Source organism: Neolamprologus brichardi, chromosome 3 (assembly GCF_056152115.1).
Source record: "Neolamprologus brichardi isolate AB-2024 chromosome 3, ASM5615211v1, whole genome shotgun sequence".
NCBI lineage: Eukaryota > Metazoa > Chordata > Actinopteri > Cichliformes > Cichlidae > Neolamprologus > Neolamprologus brichardi.
Genome location: NC_142106.1, coordinates 8,142,738 through 8,162,609, shown reverse-complemented (window position 1 = coordinate 8,162,609; position 19,872 = coordinate 8,142,738). Strand labels below are relative to the sequence as shown.

The 19,872-nt window shown below is 43.1% G+C and overlaps 1 protein-coding gene and 1 long non-coding RNA gene across 3 annotated transcripts; one reads left to right on the top strand and one right to left on the bottom strand.

Moving 5' to 3' along the window:
* Positions 1–1,196: 1,196 nt before the first annotated feature.
* LOC148103358 (barrier-to-autointegration factor-like protein) lies at positions 1,197–2,617 on the bottom strand. Its single transcript, XM_087839111.1, has 3 exons — positions 2,463–2,617; positions 2,085–2,211; positions 1,197–1,430 (listed from the first exon to the last, which is right to left on the bottom strand). Exons 2-3 carry the CDS (start codon positions 2,208–2,210, stop codon positions 1,284–1,286), a joined length of 273 nt encoding a protein of 90 aa, XP_087695237.1. The 5' UTR covers position 2,211; positions 2,463–2,617; the 3' UTR covers positions 1,197–1,283.
* A 146-nt stretch (positions 2,618–2,763) lies between these two features.
* Positions 2,764–18,126, top strand: LOC148103357 (uncharacterized). Of its 2 annotated transcripts, none has more exons than XR_015718629.1 (3): positions 2,764–2,940; positions 12,033–12,096; positions 16,598–18,126. It is a non-coding gene; the product is annotated as an uncharacterized LOC148103357 (long non-coding RNA). The 2 variants fall into 2 exon arrangements; XR_015718630.1 differs by having other exon boundaries at positions 16,594–18,126.
* Positions 18,127–19,872: the final 1,746 nt, after the last annotated feature.

The window sequence follows — 19,872 nt, the reverse complement described above, 5'->3', positions numbered from 1 at the left end:
AAAAAGAAGCAGGTATAACTATCTCAGAGGAAGATTGGTTGCGGATGTGGAAGAATGTGTTATCTACCACAAATTCTTTAACATGGCGAGATTTTGGATGGAAGAATTTAATTAGATTCTTCATCACACCAAAGCAGAAATCCAAAATAAGTGGTTCAGGCGCTTCATGCTGGAGGGAGTGCGGGGAGGTCGCTGCAGGTTGCTTCCATGTCTTCTGGTCATGCCCTAAACTGAAGACCTTTTGGGAGGAGATTAAACAAATGGTGATAGATGTGCTGGAGGTAACACTGGACTTCTCCTTTAGTACCATGTACCTTGGGAATATCCCTGAGGATATAAATAACAGAGACTCATATTTACTGAAAATAATTATGGTTGCATGCAAAAAGGCAATTACTAAGTGTTGGTTACAGACAAGCCCCCCCACACGGAAGCTGGTCATAGACATTATTAACACAATTCATCATATGGAACTGATTACCCTCTCACTGCGGCTACAGAAGGAGAAAGGAGAGAGACTTTGGGAACGATGGGATCGTTATACGTCAAGAGACTAGAGACTGATAGCTCTGTGATGCAGAGGGACCGCTACGAATTTGTTTGAATGGAACATGCACCTGTGTAATATGTAATATGTGTAAGTAAAACAAGCCGTTGTGTATTTTGGAATATGTGAACATATGTGAATGTGTTGGTTTCCCTTGCCCTCTTTAGTTCTGTATGTAAAATAAGATGAAAATCAATAAAGAGAAAGTGTTAAAAAAAAAAAAAAAGCATCGTGAATGTGCTGGACTTCTTCTCTAATGTCCTGGCAGGCTGATTGTGGAAACGTGACGCAGCTCAAACTGACTGTGCTCTCCTCTGTGACTCTGGGTGGCTGGGCAATGAGGGGCGGGGCTTAACAGAGTCCTGATCGGTGACTCCATCGTGTTTCAAAGACTCAGTCTGCCCCCCCCCCCTTCCCCTTGCTATCATCATGAAGGTCAAACAAACACCTTGACCTGCTTCCTAAACTATGATTGTCATTTATTACCTCTCAGCATTTATCTGCAGTACCAAAAATGGCCACAGGAGAGCGGCGCTTCACCGGATGTGAGTCGCATCATCCTTCAGGCGTCTGTTAGACTGAGCCAGTGCAAGCGAGTCATTAAAAACAAAGTTTTTAACAAACACAGATCCACACACACAAACGAAGCTCCGGCACACAAACTTTTATTTATGTTTTATTCATGCTCAGCACATGATAAGCTGAGAGGTGCCTCTCAGGTAAAGGGGGAAGGTCCTCACAGATTGTTGTCTGTCCACTCCTTCATAGCCTGGGTGCAGGCGTTGGCCTGGTGACTGTTCGCTCCACTGCTGCGTTTGACCCATTGATTGAAGCTCTGCGGGTTTCGGTCATGCGTCAGGTAGTGACCGAGGAGGCCAGAGGCCTGAAAACACGAGAAACACACCATCCAATCAGACAGCTTTAAAAAGGAAGCTGAGCTGTAATGACCACTTACAATCACTGAGACAAACAGAGGCTGGAGACTGAGGGAGTCAAGAAGATTGGTTTACAGGACAGGACAAGACAAAACTGAAGACATGAGAGAGAAATAAGTGCAAACAGGAGCAGGATATGACCGATGTGAGGCGCAAAGGAGGCATTTCAGAGGAAAGTGAAACCTATGACAAAGTTCACGAAGCAGGAAAACAAAACCTAAAGTCTGACACACAGAAAATACCACACATGAACAAACACATCAGCTCCTCTGACAGCTTCAGGAGAGAGTTCAGGAATTCACATGATTATATATTTACAACAGGGATATAAACAAAGAATAGCAAAAATCAAGTTAAAAACAGCAAAAGTCAGACTGACGTTGTGTGAGAGAGAGGTTCAAACTTATGCATTTATAAATAATATGTACGCTATAAATGTAAGAAAAACACAGCATGAAGGTGAAATGCAGAAATCTGTTTGGGATCTTCTGCCTGACAGGTGACAGGCGCGCTCCCCTGTCACAGGCATTTATAGTTCATTAAAGTCGTTCATGTCCAAAAAACCAAATTCTGCTTTTTGTGTGTGTGTGTGTTTTGCGCACCTTGCTGATGCCTTCCCTGTTCAGCTCCCTCCCCAGAGTAGGTCCGATTCCTGGCACCGCCGTCACCGGTTTCCCTGCCATGGGCTCGCTGACGAAGGTGCGGTGCTTCTGAGTGCTGCTTGACATCCTGAGAAGAAATAGAAAAAAAAGAAAAAGAAAAGAAAGAGAAAGAACATTAATGTGACACACGGGTAGTTTGATTTAGGAGCTCCGTCAGGGGACGGATGAAAGTCGTAGGTCAAAGCATGGCTGAAGATACACGAGACGAGAAACAAGCATCAACAATATTTAAACTACGAAAGGAAAAAGAAGTCAAGAGTTAAAATGCTTCGAAATGAATGTTCAAGTTATCATATTCTTTTTCAGGTGCAAACGAACCTGTTTCAAAGTGATTGCAGATATTGTCCTCGTGAAATTCACGTGCTGTCACAGATATCCACGCGCTCACCCCAAAAAAGGAACCGACAAGAAAATGAGGATGAATTTAAGAACTTCAACAACAGCCTCCCCTCTGTGGGAGGAGCTAAAAGAGGCGGCGTGTGCAGCTCATCGCAGCTGCATGTCACTGTTTCCAGAAAGCGTCAGACCTCTGAGCTGGCCTGTTTGGTGCCCTGGGCGAACACTCCCTCTGCCCCCCCCCCCCCCCCCCCGTTCTTCTTCTTCCCCTGACGTAAAGGGAGGTCAAAAGCATGTGCAAAGAAGCTAAGTTAATAAGTTAACTAAGTCAGAAGAAGGAATAAATAAGCAGTTTAAGGTAAAGCTGCGAAGAAGAATAAGAAGAAATTGGGAATTATTTTTGTTAAGTTTTTGTTCCTGAAGCGGACTCATTCCCTCACGGTTACGTGCAGCCAGCGAGGTATGTTAACTGTGTTTGTTTATCGCGTATTTGTTAACTTGGGTTTAAATGTTTATTTGTAATGTTTATGTTTGGTCCTTCTGTACTTTTATGTAATAACAGTTTGACGGTGGATTTTATGGTGTTTCTGAGAAGAAGTGTGACGGAAGAATAAATCCATCTGTGAATGAAGAACCGTGGTGTCGTGTATTCAGTAGCGGTTTTAGATACGGGCGACACGGGCGGCATCTTGGTGGGGGGCGGCATCACGGGCAGAAAAAAAAAAAGAAAAAAAAAATGCTCGTACTCTTGCTGCCCCAACGTCAGCCAGCGCATATTGGGAATGGCATAGGCACCAATCGGTTTTCTATCGCCCATTTGCTGGGAGTAAGGACGCCCTCCGTTTGCGAGGTGCGCCTGCTGCTTGCGACACAGGGAGGAGAGGGCGGGGCGGCGGGATAGTCTCTGGCTGGCTGGAGCAGCATCTAACCAACTCGCAAAATAAAACAAAATAAAAACAAAACAACAAACACGAAAACACCAGACATCATGATACAGACTTATAATTTGCACCGATGTTTTTTCGAAATTCTATACACGTAAAGTGAGCGCGAGAGCCCTCGGTGCGCCTGCTCGCTGATGAAGTCAAAGTAAACTTTATTGTCATCTCCGCTACATACAGTCCAGTATATAGAGAGACGAGACGACGAGGCCCCAGTTACAGCAGTGCAAGTAAACAAACAATATATATAAGAAGAGTAAGAAAATAAATATACAGGACTCGGTTTAAAGGGATCAATAACAATTTATAATTTACAGTTTAATATTTTAAAATCTCACACACACAAGCCGTCGAAAGGGGAGTGGGGCCTGCTGCTTCCAAATAGAGCACATTTCATTCATAATGTTGTAAATCCAAGCCCATTATGTATTATATATATAATGATGATTTGAATCCTGGGTTGTGTGAAATCTCAGAAATGCACCTTAGACAAAGTGAATCTGTGAACTAAGGTGTAGGTGTGTTAGATCATGTTGTGGTGATCCTTGGGTTGAAGGATGGGTGTTGGGTGGGATGAGTGCAAAATTAAAACCAATGGAAGATGGACAAGAAAAGTTCAAAGCCATCAGGTGCTCAGTTTAGAGAAAAAGAGAAAAGAAGAGGAGGAGAAACGAGCAAAAGATGCAGGTAAGCAGGTGTGTGATTGGATAATGGCAGGTCATCCTGAAACAATCAGAATCAGAATACTTTGTTAATCGCTACGGAAATTATGTGCGTTACAGTTGGTCCAAGAAGAAATGGTAAAAATAGTAACAGTAACAGACTAAACTCCAAACAATACATTATGTTACAGATTTTAATATTAATTAGTCATTGTCAGTTGTTCATTTGTCCTGTTCTCATTGTATGAGGAATTATGATGGCTGTTTGGTGACCATGTGCATACTATGCATACTCTCTCTCCCTTCATATGTGTGTATACAACAGCTTTATGTTAATGTACAATCCTTAATATGCTTTGTCTGTGTGTGTGTGTGTTGGGGGGAGGGGGGGGGGGGGGCGCCAGAGGGAGTGTTCGCCCAGGGCGCCAAACAGGCTAGGACCGCCACTGCGTGTATTAACTGGAGGGAGTGATACCCCCCTCTGTGGCTGTGTCCCAATCCAGCGACCGCACGCTTCGTAGTATGCATAGTCATAGCTGGACTGGCCATCGGGCATACAGACAGATGAAGCTGCTTCCTGGTTGTTGATGTGTGTTTGTTGTATGGATGAGCTGGTGGATGTCAGAGGTAGACAGATGTTTCTCCAGCTGTTGTCTTTGTGGCTGGTAGTCTAGAGTTGTAGAGCAGCATTGTTTGGGTAAGGTTAGAGCAGAAACAAAGACATTTATGAATCCGTCTCTTCTTCTCTTGCTCTCTAACTCGTCTGTAAACATGTGTGGGGAAACTCAATGTTAAAGCCTACAGCTGGAGGGGAGGGGTGAAGCTGGTGGTTGTGAGTCTGTGAAAGTGAATCCTGCCGGTGCCATAGCTGGTGAAAACGTACTTAGTGCAGACACAAAACGTCCATCAGCTTCAAAGTGTGACAGAAAAATGTCCACATGGTGACTGATGGATGAGAGCATACCGGGCATTTGCCCGGTGGGCCGCTGGCGATATTTTGTTTTCATGGGCGATCGATTTTTTTATTTTTTTTTGGAAGGGTATAAATAATGAAAGGTGTTGGATTGGCCAATTGGTCATGATCGACTCTGGGCTGGACCAATTACAGCCGAGGAGGTCGGATGCACCCTCCCCCTTGTTTAGCAATCTTATAGGCCATCCATCGGCTCTTTGTTACTTCGGAAACATGGCTTAAACAATTTCCACGACGTAATCCGATAACAACCGATCTCTTTACCCGTCGGCTCCCCGTGGCTGTCATGCAACAGGTGTTGTGCCAAAAAGTGATTTCCAATGTTTGCGTGTATTTTTTATGTGTAATATCTATGTTGGTAAATAGACTTCGGTGAACAGCGTTTACAAAGGGGCTATATATGGAATTAAAAAATTAGCTGTTTTTTCAAGTATCTTTACAACTCTGTGTTATTGTACTTACATTATAACCAATCCGGTCCTTTATCCCCACTTTAAATATTTTCCCAGAACTATTGTAATATTTGAGCCATTTCTGCTGTCCAACTACTTCTTACAAAAGACATTTTTAATGTTAATTAGACTTTTTTTTAACTGCATAAATAAAGGTTATATAAAAGTCACTGCCAAAGACTGATTGCGGCTTCTACCTTGTTACACTAATGTTGTTTGTAGCTCAATATGACTTTATGTCATCCATGAGGGATGCATTTGACATATGTTTCACATATTATAGCCCAACAAGTTACTTATAGCAATTTAAATACGAGCAATCAGTTTTTGGCAAATACCGGAAATCAGTTTTTGGCAGACAATCAGTTTTTGGCACAACACCGGCTATTGCAGTTAATAATACAACAGTTTCTTGCCCTTTTTTGTGTTTCTTTTTATCGCTGTGTAACTGAGTTCAATTGAAAGCCTGCATGCGCTAGTACCGCTTGCCACAAGTTCCCAGAATCCTTTGCGGTTTTACCCCTGAATGACGTCACTCTTTTGGTGGGCCGGTCTCTAGTCAAAATGCCCGGGCCGATTTTTTGTCCAGCCCTGTGCGTAGTTCACGGACTACATACAGCAGGTACTACGAAGTACGAGAAGTGCGGAAGTGAGAGGCTTGTGAAATGGGACGATCTGGCCTTCGTTGCGCTGCTCAGGTTGCCTAGAAACAATAATACTAGCCACGAGAAACGTTTCATACAGCATTGTCTGACTAAGTGAGGGAGAAAAAATGTTTTTTTTGTTCATTAATTTTTTTATGAGATCACTTTGATTTGTTGAGTACCTGAGGCTGAAACCACAGGACTGTAAACATGATTGTTGGGCTTCATTTCTGTACTGAAAAGTCATTTCAAGATTAGTTAGTAAATAACAATTAGCTAATGTTGTTTATGAGACTAAAGTCATCTCACTGTGTTAAAGTAAATATAATAGGGCCAAAATTATAGTTATTGTCAGATTATTATGATATATTACAGCAGTAAGCTTGAACTCTGTGTCATTCACTGAACTTTAGTAAAGATTCAAGTTGCATTTATTCAAATTTCCTATCACCTTAAATCTTCACTCAAAGACATCTTTGACAGTGTGTATTATCTTCTCTCACCCCAACCGGTCGCAGCAGATGGCCGCCCCTCCCTGAGCCTGGTTCTGCCGGAGGTTTCTTCCTGTTAAAAGGGAGTTTTTCCTTCCCACTGTCGCCAAAGTGCTTGCTCATAGGGGGTCATATGATTGTTGGGCTTTTCTCTGTATCTATGAAGCGCCTTGAGGCGACATTTGTTGTGATTTGGCGCTATATAAATAAAATTGAATTGAATTGAATTGAATTGAATTGAATTATATATGAGAGACAAATATTGTTCGTTTAATATGTTGGCATTACTAAATGTGGCTCAATGCTTACATATATGTGTAAAAAGAAAATATACGAGCTGTGATAACTGTTTCTGATAGAATGAAGAGTAGACTGATATATTAGATATTATTTTATTGGGTGAGAAAATCAGACCATGTCATAACTGCTTTAAGTCATACAGAATAGATACCAGAGCCTTAAACAGGCTGACTTCTGCTAAATGGTCCAAACTGGGCAGAAAGTCTACAAACACATAACATCCTCATAGAATATGATGTAACCAGAGATGGGCAGTAACGCGTTACTGTAATCCGATTACTTTTTTTCAAGTAACGAGTAAAGTAAGGGATTACTATTGCAAAAACAATAATTAGATTACCGTTACATTCCCGTAGGAACGCTGCGTTACTGCGTTACTAAAACCGTGATTTTTTTGCGAGAATGTCTCATGACAGTGACGCGACGTTCGTGACAACAGCTGTGTGCAGCTCAACAGTGGATTATATATCGAGTGCGGGAGAGAGTATGAGCGTGCAGCGTTTAAAGCGTGGAAGTACTGACCTTACTTTGAGTTTGATTCCATAAAAAGTGATAAAAACATTAGCGTCCATTAGCACTGTGCGTGGGAAGAAAACTTATTTTTACAGCGAAAAAACCCTAAACTTCCGAGCAAGCACCGAGTAGCTACGACGTAATGGGAAACTCACAGAGAAACTCGCAGATTCTTCCACTGACCGCTGCGGCACACCTGCACCAGGGTAAACCTCCGCCTACCTCACTCCTGCTTTACAGGTAAAAATAGAGCATCTATATCATTGCATCTATTTGAAAGAGTGAGTGTAAACACACACAAAAAAATATTTTATGTGCTGGAATGTGCAGAAAATAGGTTTAAATATTAAACAAATTTCTTCCAGTCAGAGAATGTTGCATATAATTAAATTTTTGCTTGATGCATAAAGTTAAAAGATTAAAACTAATAAAACAAGTTTTAAAAAGAGACTTTTCCATTTGATTACATTTTGTATGATGGATTATGCAGAAAATGTCACAGTTTGACAGGCAGACCGTGGGGGTGTAGGGAAGGAGGACCCAGGCGCGGTGCTCTGTGTGCGAACAGTGTGTTTATTTACAGTGTATGGTGCAAAACAACAATAAATCCCCGTGTTTCTCAAGACTCCCGTGTCGTGTCCTCCTTGTGCTCTCTGCTCCGTGTCTGCACTCCCGGTGCTCGCTGCTCTTTGAGCCTCCCACGCTCCTCCTGCGGGAAACAATAGTGGCAGCTGTCAGGACACTTAACAATAGCAGGCATGCAATAAACGACTAACCCTAAACTGGGTGACTAACGTGGAGTCTCACGCAATGATCCCGCGTCAGTGGGAGCTCCAAGACTCTCCTAAGTAGCTCCCCCGACGAGGCCTGATCAGCAGCAGGTGTGTGGCTTCGGGTGTGACCAGTCCGCCAGCAGGGCCACACCCACCAGGCCTGAAGGCGCCCGCAGAAATAGATATACACACACACACACACGTGCAAACAGGGAGAAGGACAGCAACACCAAATATACATACAATAATAATATAATTCATAGCTGCTCGGGGATCCTGGGTCTGACAGAAAAAGTAGAATTGGGCTGAACGATCTATCGCTTTATCACCTATTCAGGTTGTAAATCGTGTTTATAAAAAGTAGCTAAGTAACTAAGTAATTAATTACTTTTGAAAATAAGTAATCAGTAAAGTAACTGGATTACTTTTTTGGGGAAGTAATCAGTAATTAGTTACTGATTACTTTTTTCAAGTAACTTGACCAACACTGGTGGGGAGAGGGGACACTTGGGCAGTGCGTTTACTGCATATAATGTGTTATCAACCTTTTCATCTTTTTTCCTTCAACAAGTTCATGTGAAATGTCTGATATTTTTTAACTCTTTCTGGCATATTCAGCTCATAAGTGACTTTACTCACTTGTCTGACAATCTCGTATGGTCCATGCCATTTTGTCAGCAGCTTATTATTACTGGTGGGAAGCAATAACAGTACTTTCTGACCTGGAAGGAAGACCCTATCCCTGGCCCTCTGATCATACCAAGTCTTTTGATGTGCAGCTTTCATGTTGTCTTGCATCAATGATGCCATTTGCTCCAATCTCTCTCTCATGTTAATTACGTAGGCTGCAATGTTTTCACCCTCTGCTTTGGGGTCCTCCCAGCAGTCCTTAGGCAGATCCAGGGGGCCTCTCACTTGGCGATCGTACAAAAGTTCAAAAGGCGAGAAGCCAGTACAAACCTGCGGGACCTCCCGGTAGGCAAACAGAAGGTATGGCAGCCATTGATCCCAGTCAGCACCTGTGTCAGAGACAAACTTGCGCAGCATACTTTTGAGAGTCTTGTTGTATCTCTCCAGTAGCCCGTCCATTTAGGGGGTGATACGAGGTAATCTTAAGTCCCTTTATCCCTAACAGCTTATAAACCTGCTGCAACAACTTGGATAGAAAGTTTGTTCCACAATCCGTCAGAATTTCTCTTGTTATGCCTACCCTAGAGAAAAGCTGCAGAAGACAATTAGCAATGTGACGAGCTTTAATTGATCTGAGTGGGAAGGCCTCAGGAAACCGTGTTGCATAGTCACATATGACTAATATGTAGCGATGACCTGTGGAACTCCTCTCTAAAGGGCCCACGATATCCATGCCTAGCCTCTCAAAGGGTGTTTCAATAATTGGCAGTGGTTGCAACTGGGTTCGCGCTACTCCTTTGCCTGAGGTCAACTGACATTTTTCACAGGAACGGCAAAACTCAGAAACCTGGACATACATCCCTGGCCAAACAAAACGGCTGCTGATCCTATTCAGTGTTTGGTGAAAAGCCATATTCAATTCAATTCAATTCAATTTTATTTATATAGCGCCAAATCACAACAAAAGTCGCCTCAAGGCGACTCATATGACCTGCCCATGGAATTAAATGACCCAAATCCATAACTTTGTTCCTGAACTGTTGTGGGAGTGCTACAGCTTCGCACTTCCCCTTTCTCTGGTACAAGATGCCTCCTTTAATTAGGTAAACAGTGTCTGCAAGACAGCTTACCTGACCTTGACTAGCCCCCTCTACCTCTGTTACCTTCTCAAACCAGGGTTTTAGAGTAGGGTTGCTTCTTTGAATTGCACCTAAATCTGAGGGAACATCAAACTCAAGCTGGTTATTTGGCTTAGGAAACAATGCTGTACCTTTTTCCCCTGAGCCTTTGAACTTTTCTCTTCTTTTCTGAGCCCTAGACTTCCTAATCTTCCCTGGCTCTGTTTTGAGAGACTCCTCAAAAAAGGGTAGCTCTTGCATCATTTCATTTGCACTTTGTGCTCTTGTGACTACATGACAGGGTTTAAATGGCTCAACTGTCATATCTAGAGGAAGTGAGCTTCCAGATTCATCACCTAAGCCTTGAATGTCTTTCTCAGCACTCACTTGAGGGTCATACACTGACTGATGTATTAGATCAAAAAGAGTGGGGATGTCATTACCAAGTATCACTAAATATGGCAAACTGGGAACCACAGCTACCACTAACAAGTAGGTTTGACCTCCCACTGTCAGGTAAACCTCAGCAGTGGGGTACCTGTGTTCATCTCCATGCACACAACTTATTGTAGCCCCAACCCCACTTAGCTTTTCTCCTGAAATTATGCTACAGTGTACAAGAGTTTGGAAGCACCCAGAGTCAAGCAAAGCTTCCTCTTTACGCCCATTAATTAAAACAGGGACAGTACAAGCATTCTTTCCAACCGGCTCTGTGGCTGGTCTTGGAACTGCACACAAAAGAGATGGTTTTGACTTAAGGGCAGGGCAAAATTGTTGTGTATGGCCAAAGTTATGACAGTGATAACATTTAATATCCTGAACTGAAGACTTAAAGGATTTCTTCACATTGTGAGGTCTATGGGAAGGGAGCTGACTAGAACTAGAAAGATTTCTAGCCTGAACTTGACCAGAACCCTGTTCACCCCCAATGGACTTACTTGGTTGGGCGTAGTGGGTCTGAAGGAGGTGCTCTTGCTTCCTTTTCTGGCTGAAGTGAAAACCTCTGCGAGGCTAGCTGCTTCCTTTGCCGTCTTCAGGTCATGCTCACGTATCCAGATCTCCAGCTCTCGGTTAACCATTCTCAAAAACTGCTCTAGAATTATCTGCTCAGATATTTCTTCTACAGTTGATTTTTCAGGTTTAATCCATCTTGAAAACAGGTCTTTCAATCTTACATAAAGTTCACATGGCGTCTCACCTGGTTCAACTTTCAGAGATCTGAAGCGGCGTCTGTAGGTGTCAGCAGTGATCTCATATTTTGCCAGAATTGCCTCTTTCACTTTATCATAATTCTCAGAGTCTGTTAAATCCATAAGAATGTAGGCTGTGCGGGCTTTACCTGTCAACAGGGGAACCAGACAAATAGCCCACTCATCTCTGGGCCATCGACACACATTTGCCATTCTTTCAAACGTAGTCAGAAAATGTTCAATGTCATCTTCTGTTGACAGAGGAAAACGTTTTGGTTCAATTAAAGACCTGGACCCACTGGCCATTGGAATGTCTTCACCATTGAATCCAAGTTCTTGTTCTTCATATGTTTTAGGGGGCGCTGGCGCCTCTGGTGGATCAGGCTTATCAATTACAGCATTAACTTGTAGCTGGATTTGCTGAAATTGATGCTGCATGCCTTTCCACCTTTGTTCCTGGGCGGCCCTTAGCGGCTGGAAACACAGTGAGATGAACCAAGGCAAGTGTAGAGGAACAAAAGTATTTATTTGCTATACAGCTCTCCTTACAACAATTAACTCGTCGAGCTTCTTCACAGCACAAAATCCACCTCTAATGACAACTGGCAGTCTTAAATATGTTCAGCTGTCACAGATTAACCCATTCTTCCACTCTCAGGTAAATTCTTAAATCCCATCCTTCCACCACAGTATACAATATATCAATTAGAATAAATAAATACATAAATACATTTCACATTTTCATATTAATACATAGTTCACACTTTAATGTTACACCAAACCCAATATTATAAAAACCCAGAAACCCAAGCACAAAAAGATTCACCACACTCTCTTTACCAATGGTCTCTCCCGGAAACTTTAGATGGTGTCTGGACCCCCGGGGAAACATTTGCCCAAACACCTTGAAGAGGACACAGGCAAGAAAGGTGAGTAATCATTATCTTACACTTATTTGCACCACTTTTATTCCTAGATTTCACACACACATTTGCATTAGTTTTCCTTACTGGTAAACCTTAATCCATAAAAGCCATGTAGGGTCTTTAGCAGCCTGTCTGAATAAGCCAAGAGGAAGTGACATATTGAGGAGAGTACGTGCACGCGCTGTTGGGAGCGAGCGGAGTGCGGTACTGAGCGCGCGTGTGCCTTTACAGCCGAGGACTGAAGGAGTTGAAGGAGTTGAAGGAGGTGAAAGGCCTAACCTTTGTCGGGATGTTGCAAGCAGCAGTCGATTGGTCTGAGGAAGAAGAGGCTCAACCCTCTGTTGTTCCCCAAAATAGGCCTAGATCTAAAGGTGCAGTGAATGCGACTGCACCGGTTGAGGATAGACCATCCCCCCTTACCATGGAGATGCTCCATGAGGAGATTAAGAAACTAGCTTCTCGCCAGGAAGAGTTATACCTAGTGATAGGTTTGTAGCTTAAACCTATTCGCTGGAACGTTGAAGACAATATAATTACACAGCAAAGCAATACACGAAGTAGGCAAAGTTCTTCATCTTTCTCGTGCATGGGAGAGAACCGGACAAACGCCGTTCCTTCGCTTGACCCCAGTTGCTCTCGTCCGCTCCCCCGTAACACTGCTCTTTTATTGAGGTTACATGAATATGCAGAGATTCATTAATATATGACGTATACAAACACACAAAGAGTACCTTGCCTTTGTGTGTGTGTGCGTGTGTGTGTGTGTGTGGGGTCAGAGTGTGACCCCATAAATGACTTCCCTAAACCTGCTGGTTTGGAAGTCCAGCAGTTCATCTAAACAAAAGGCACTTAGCCTAAAACAGATATAGCCACGTTTATCCTACCATAAAACAATAAAACAAGGTACGACCTCTTCCCATGCTCCCAGGATGTAGGTGTGGATTCCAGAACACTCTGGAATGCACACCAAGCCTTTGCAGCCTGCTAAAGATCACACATCTTATCACTACACAATTAATTATACACCTCTAAGCATATATGGTTAAATATTTCTAAGCACAAATGACAATGAACAATACAAAACCTAACACCTAGCACTGCAGAGCAGGGAAGGGGGGAGCAGCCAGCAGAGTGTACAGCGCAGGCAAACACCCCTAAATGACAGTGAAGGGCGATACATTTGCTACAGCTGTGGGGAACCCGGCCATACTAGCCGGCGCTGTACCAAAAAACTAGACGCAGGGGCTTTGGCTCCTATCCCCATGGACCCAACTCAAGGATGGGGCTAAGAAACACCCCACCACACCGACCATTGGGCGCCAAGCAGCCGAGTTTTTTTGTGACAGAGGTGGAGGAGAGCCTCAAAAGGAGTGCTCTTGGAAAGTGTCGCACTGTTCACCTTAAGATAGGGGGAGTGAACACCACCTGCCTCTGGGACACGGGGTCAAATGTGACTGCTATTACGGAGTCCCATTGCTTTGGGCCACAGGAGCTGAGGTCAGCAGACTGGATCGAGCTCACACCAGTAAATGGGCTCGATATTCCTGTCTTGGGCTGCTTGGAGGCCGAGATTGAATGCGCTGGCAAGAAGTGCATTTTTGTACTCACCGACACTCACCCTCAGCTAGGCAAAGCTAATGGGCTCCCAGGTATTGTGGGGATGAATGTTATAGAAGATCTCGAAGCACTTTTTACCGCGGATGGGGGTTGTATCCAAATGGATCCTTACACTCCCGACGAGACAGAGGCCACCGTCCGTAGGTTGATAGCCCGAGCGAGGAAGGAGACCTCCCACATGGGTCCGGGTGGCAAAATTGGGTTTGTCAAGGTGGCTGGCAGGGAACCCATCATCATTCCCCCGATGAGCGAGAAAGTGGTGGAGGGCCGTTGCAGAGTCCCACCTAGGGTTGAGTGCCAAGTGCTGGCTGAGGCGGCAAGAGAAATAGAGCTGCCGCGGAGACTGTTAGTTGCCAACACTCTCGCGACGACCAGTGGTGGAAGAATCCCTCTCAGAGTGATGAACACAAGTGAGAGAGCTGTCAAGTTGATGCCTAGAGCCAGGCTTGCAGTTGTTAGCAAGCCACGAGCTGTACTCCCCAAAGAGGTTGTACAAGTAGAGGAGAGAGAGGGGGCGCTCGTGGTTAAGCTGCTGGGCCAGGGTGAGAGCATAGCGACAGGGGGCGAGGTTAGGCAGTTACCAGTCCCTGTACAGGCCAACACTCAAGATCTCACGGAGCTGCAGTGTCAAAAGCTTTGTCAGCTATTAGCCAAACACAAAGGCGTATTCTCAGCAAGTGAAATCGATTATGGCTATACCACCACTTTGACACACAGTATCCCTACCGAGGCACCCCCTATCAAACAGAGGCACCGAAGGGTCAAACTTTCTTCTTTCTTCTTTCAGGAATTTAAGAGGCATGTTCAGGAACTCGTTAGCCAGGGGATCCTCAAAGAGAGCTCAAGTCCATGGGCCTCACCTGCGGTGGTAGTTATTAAGAAAGATGGAAGTGTTCGGTTCTGCTGCGATTACAGGCGGCTGAACGAAGTAATGTGCAAAGATGCATAACCACTTCCTCGCATCGAAGAGTCGTTGGACGCGCTTGGCAATGCGCTGTTATTCTCAACCCTGGACCTGACTGCAGGCTACTTCCAAGTGGCCATGAGCGAAGCGGACAGGGGAAAAACGGCAGTTACAACACCATTTGCCTTGTTTGAATGGACTCGGATGCAATTTGGCTTGTGTTAAAGAAACTCAAACGTGCTCTTCATGCAGCTGAGTACATCAAGTGTTTAAAACAGAAGCTGTGCAGGTCTGAGATCAGCAGCTTTGTGAAACACCAAACTGAGGTCCTGTTAATGCTGATATATAGTGACACAGTTACATGAGTGATTAATCCTTTTGTTTTTTTGTCTTTAACTTTATCAATAAAACAGCTGCAGCGTTCACTACAGCACATGAGGTACTTTAACCTTTGTACTGTTTTCATCAGTTCATTTTGCAGTTAACATGTGAACATGTTGGATGATCTGTCTGCTGTCACTGGGTGGTGCTGAGGTCTGAATATGAGGGCAGCTCCTGTAATCACAAAGAGGACAGAACCATCACAAACTCAAATATAAAGTTTCTCCCAAATCTGAACCCCCCCCCCCCCCCCCCCAAAAAAAAAAAACAAACAAACATACAAACAAAAAAAAACCTCCTGATCCTTCTCTGTCCTCACCCACCCAGGATCTGAAGCTCTTCTCTTACATTTTTTTCAGTTCCACAGTTTTCTCTTGATGTCCATAGTTATTGATGAGGAGTTACTAAAGTACAAGCTTTTTTTTTTTTTTAAATGGTGTTACTGTCTTTAAAGATTTGGCAAGAGACTGAAAACATGCTGCTGTTTGAAGATATTTAATAATCAGTTCTACACAGGAGCTGAAGCAGAGTGCAGCCTGTTGCATTTAAAGTACAATACTTGTAATAAAAGTACAGTAACAATAATTAGTGACTGAGCAACCCGGGGCATTTCGCTTGATTTAGTCAGGGTAACTGTGTTTCCACACCGAACGCGATAGACACGACCAAAAATGCGGCAGACGCCCCTAACTTGACGCGGGCAAATTTGCACCTCGACGCTGTGTGATACCTGTGCTAATATATGCTAAACTATCCGTTTATACACTGCTAACATGGATGTGGTATGCCAACAGTGAATGCCGTCGGTCTTTACTGATAGCAAACTGTCGTATGGAGACTTTTTATAATATTTCTAGTGATAATCAAAAGGTCTCATCAAGTCCTGATTTAATTCGATTTATGTTATGTTATCAGTGCTAGCAATGATAGCATGTCTGTGGTGTCATATGTGGTATGAGGACCACTGTGGATTAATCTTTGTAGTAATACTCACTCCTTTTTTCTTTTTTTTCTTAGACCTGGTTTAATTCTGGTATAGTTGAATATTTGTATATAATCCTCCAGCTGTCAGACTCTATAACAGGGTTCACCAGCCTTTCTTAAAACTCACATATAACTCACTAGATAAAATTGTGAACAGTTTGGTTCATCTTTAGTTATATGGTTCTATCTAGTGTGTTCTATCTTGATATGCTATGTCTTATCACAGGTTAACTTTTCAAAAAAATATTAACAATGATTTAAGCAAGGAAAGGGCTACATGTCAACATACAACTCTTTATTTCTATTAATGACTTACTTCATTCCTACCTGATTGACATGTGTAGGAATTATGAGTGATTGGCACACTGTAGGGGTAAAAGTTGCTACAAATCAAATTATGACATGTTAAAGTTAAAACAAAACACAACTGACTGTTTTATATTATATCTAATATATATCATGTAATTATACTTATAATTACAAAATGTTTTATGTAAGGTTTATGTTTTGTAATTTAAATCTGAAGTACTGAAATACAAAAGTATTTTGGAATTTGAATAATGTATTTTGTAACTGCAGTACACATAATACTAATTTTGAACAATTTTGTCCAGGTAGCTTGCCACCGGGGACTCCTTCAGGACCATCACGTTCAGTTTCAGAGTCGGTGTGTCCACGGTGTGCCAGATCACCCCCCAGGTAGTGACGGCCATCTGGGACTATCTAGTGGACGACTTCATGGCTGTGCCTTCGCCTGGAGGCTGGCGGTCCATCGCAGAGGGATTCCAGGAGTGCTGGAACTTCCCTCTCTGCTGTGGAGCTCTGGATGGCAGTGGCGGTCCTAGCCTGTTTGGCACCCCAGGCGAACACTCCCTCTAATAAAGTATTCTGATTCTGATTGTTTCAGGATACATGACACATCTGCTTACCTGTATCTTTTGCTTGTTTCTCCTCCTCTTCTTTTCTCTTTTTTCTAAACTGAGCACCTGATGGCTTTCAACTTTTCTTGTCCATCTTCCATTGGTTTTAATTTTGCCCTCCAGTATGAGCACAAATCCACCAACCCGAGGATCACCACAACATAATCTAATAAACCTACACCTTAGTTCACAGATTCACTTTGTCTAAGGTGTATTTCTGGGATTTTGCACAACCCAGGATTCAAATCATGAATACATAATGGGTTTGGATTTACAACATTATGCATGAAATGTGCTCTATTTGGAAGCAGCAGGTCTCCCTCCCCTTTTCACGGGTTGTGTGTGAGACTTTAAATCATCAAACTGTAAATTAGAAATTTTAAATTGTGTATATTTATTGTCTTACTCTTCTTATATTTATTGTTTGTTTACTTGCACTGCTGTAACTGGAGCCTCGTCGTTTCTTCTTTCTGTATACTGGACTGTATGTAGCGGAGACGCCAAAGTTTACTTTGACTTCAGCAGCAATTAGGCGCACCGAGGGCTCTCTCGCTCACTTTTCACGTTTCAAAAAACACATTTGTGTAAGTCTGTATGATAATCTCTGGTGTTTTCGTGTTTGTGGTTTTGTTTTTATTTTGCGAGTTGGTAATTAGATGCTGCTCCAGCCAGCCAGTGAATCCCCCGCCGACCCGCCCTCTCCTCCCTGTGCCGCAAGCAGCAGGCGCACCTCGCAAAAGGAGGGCGCCCTTACTCCCAGCAAATGGGCGATAGAAAACCGATCGGTGCCTATGCCATGAGCTGGCTGATGTCGGGGCAGCATGAGTACGAGCATTTTTTTTTCCCGCCGATTCCTGTGATGCCGCCCCCACATCGATGCCGCCCCAGGCTACCGCCCGTGTCACCTGTATCAAAAACCGCTACTGCTGGATGGGAAGCACATCCAGACAAAGGCACCCCATATATCATATAGGAGACACACACATTGATATACACTAAATATTGATTTCATTTCTTTTTTTGTGGTGCCCAAATTTATGCACCTGCTCGATTTTGTTTAAACAATTATTGCACACATTCTGTAATTCTAATAAACTTCATTTCACATCTCAAATATCACTGTGTGTGACTCCTATATGATATATTTAACTGACATTTTTTATTATAACAACCAATTATTTATACAGGAAAATAATGGCTATGAACAAGGTTACCCAAACTTTTGCATCCCACTGTATTAGTATATTTTGTCATTAGAATAATATGAAATAAATTCTACATGTGTCAAGTTGTGTGCCAACATTTGCTGTGTAGTAGAACTGAGACATTAGTCATTATAAAAAAAATATTTCAAATAATATTAAAATTCTCAAACATAAAAACATTAAACATAAATATATAAAATATAACTATTTACAGAGAGACAGGAATAAAAAGGACCCAGCTTAAAGTGGAAGAGCCTCAGGGAGAAGGAGGAGAAAAATAACACCATTGTTTCTGCACTGGAGAGCTGCTGCCTCATCAGAAAACTACTAATTGCTCAGGTCCAATGTTTCCAAATTTAACACAGCTGTGCTGTTTTCAAAAAAATTTTTATTAATTTGAAATTTCACTAATGCTCTCGTCTGAGGCGGCATGCTCTCCAGAGAAGGAACAAGGCTGACGAGGAACTGCTCCGTTGGAGAAGGTGTGGCCTCTTCAGGGACACCAGGATGGCCAGCTCCACCGCCGATGGACCGTCCCGGGACCCGTCACTCATCCGCCTCGGAGCTGTCCTCCTCTGTGGGCCTGTAAAACACAGCACAAAACAACATAAAGAAATGAGAAGGATGCTACTATGTTTCCATTTTCAACATTGAAAAAAAAAACCCAGGACATAATCAGAATGGTTGTAGATATTTAGTGAAGGTAATCACAAGGGAATCCAACAGAGTAAATAGTTATCACTGCTTGCTGTACATCTGATGCTACAATTACATACCTGTGGGTGGAGCAGCAGGAGTGGAGGGACCAGGGACTTGGGAGCCAGGAGAAGCAACAGGTGATGGCTCTGCTGCAGAATCACTTGGCTCTGTCAAGACAATATTAAATGTTAACAGGTAGAAAACAGTAGTCACAGAGAAAGTATATACAGTGGTCCCTCATTTATTGCGCCAGGGGTTCTCAGAATAACTAGCCCCTTGCCACACACTTTATACTCTTTTTTTCCCAAACACACCTGAACATTAGTCACAGTTCTCACAAGTTGATTCTCAAAGTGCAAACCTTTGTAGATTTTAAAACGTAAAAGTATTATTATGCTACGTTTTTTCTTTGTCTGCCTGCCACTTGTGTGCGCCTTTTTCCCCCCGGTGCAGGTGTCTATTTCCGAATGAGGGTCAAAGTTATGGATGTTTTTGTGCTGTTTTTTCTATTGGACGTGATGGTTATCAAAACCAAACATGATCAATTTGGCAAGCGCAGGAGACATGACACGAAGGAGATTTGTCAATCAGGCTGCAGAATGCAATGTGCACTGTTGAAAGCTGTACTGTGCAATAGAAAAATCAGCGAAAAAAAAAAGATAAAATATATTTCTAAAATATATTCCTATATGACAACATTTTATTCCTGTCTCGGTACAGAAAGCAGCAGGTGTTGTACAGCTCTGGGTGGTTTGCTACGGCGTTGATTAGCCTTTCCTCCATTTTGAATGAAGTATGAAGGGCTTTGGCTGCACATGCCCATTTGACCTAGGACAGAGCCACGTCACCAGGCTCCTGATTGGTTGTCGTGGCGCGAATTGACGCTGGAGTTCAGATTTTTCCAACTCGAGAGGTAGATACGCGCAAATGAACAAAATGCAACACAAAAACTGACGCGCTTATTTTTATTTGCATGTCAAACGCGCTACTTTGACATGCGTTTGACGCGATTTCGCAACACAAGTCTTCTTCTGAATTTTCGCGGGACCCACAATCACACGTCTTCAAG

Excerpts from the sequence above, each read along its gene's own strand:
- LOC148103358 (XM_087839111.1), bottom strand. The coding sequence starts at position 2,210 with ATGTCAAGCAGCACTCAGAAGCACCGCACCTTCGTCAGCGAGCCCATG. Across the intron at positions 1,431-2,084 it reads ACAGGGAAGGCATCAGCAAG|GCCTCTGGCCTCCTCGGTCA; the intron begins GTGCGCAAAACA and ends TCGTGTTTTCAG.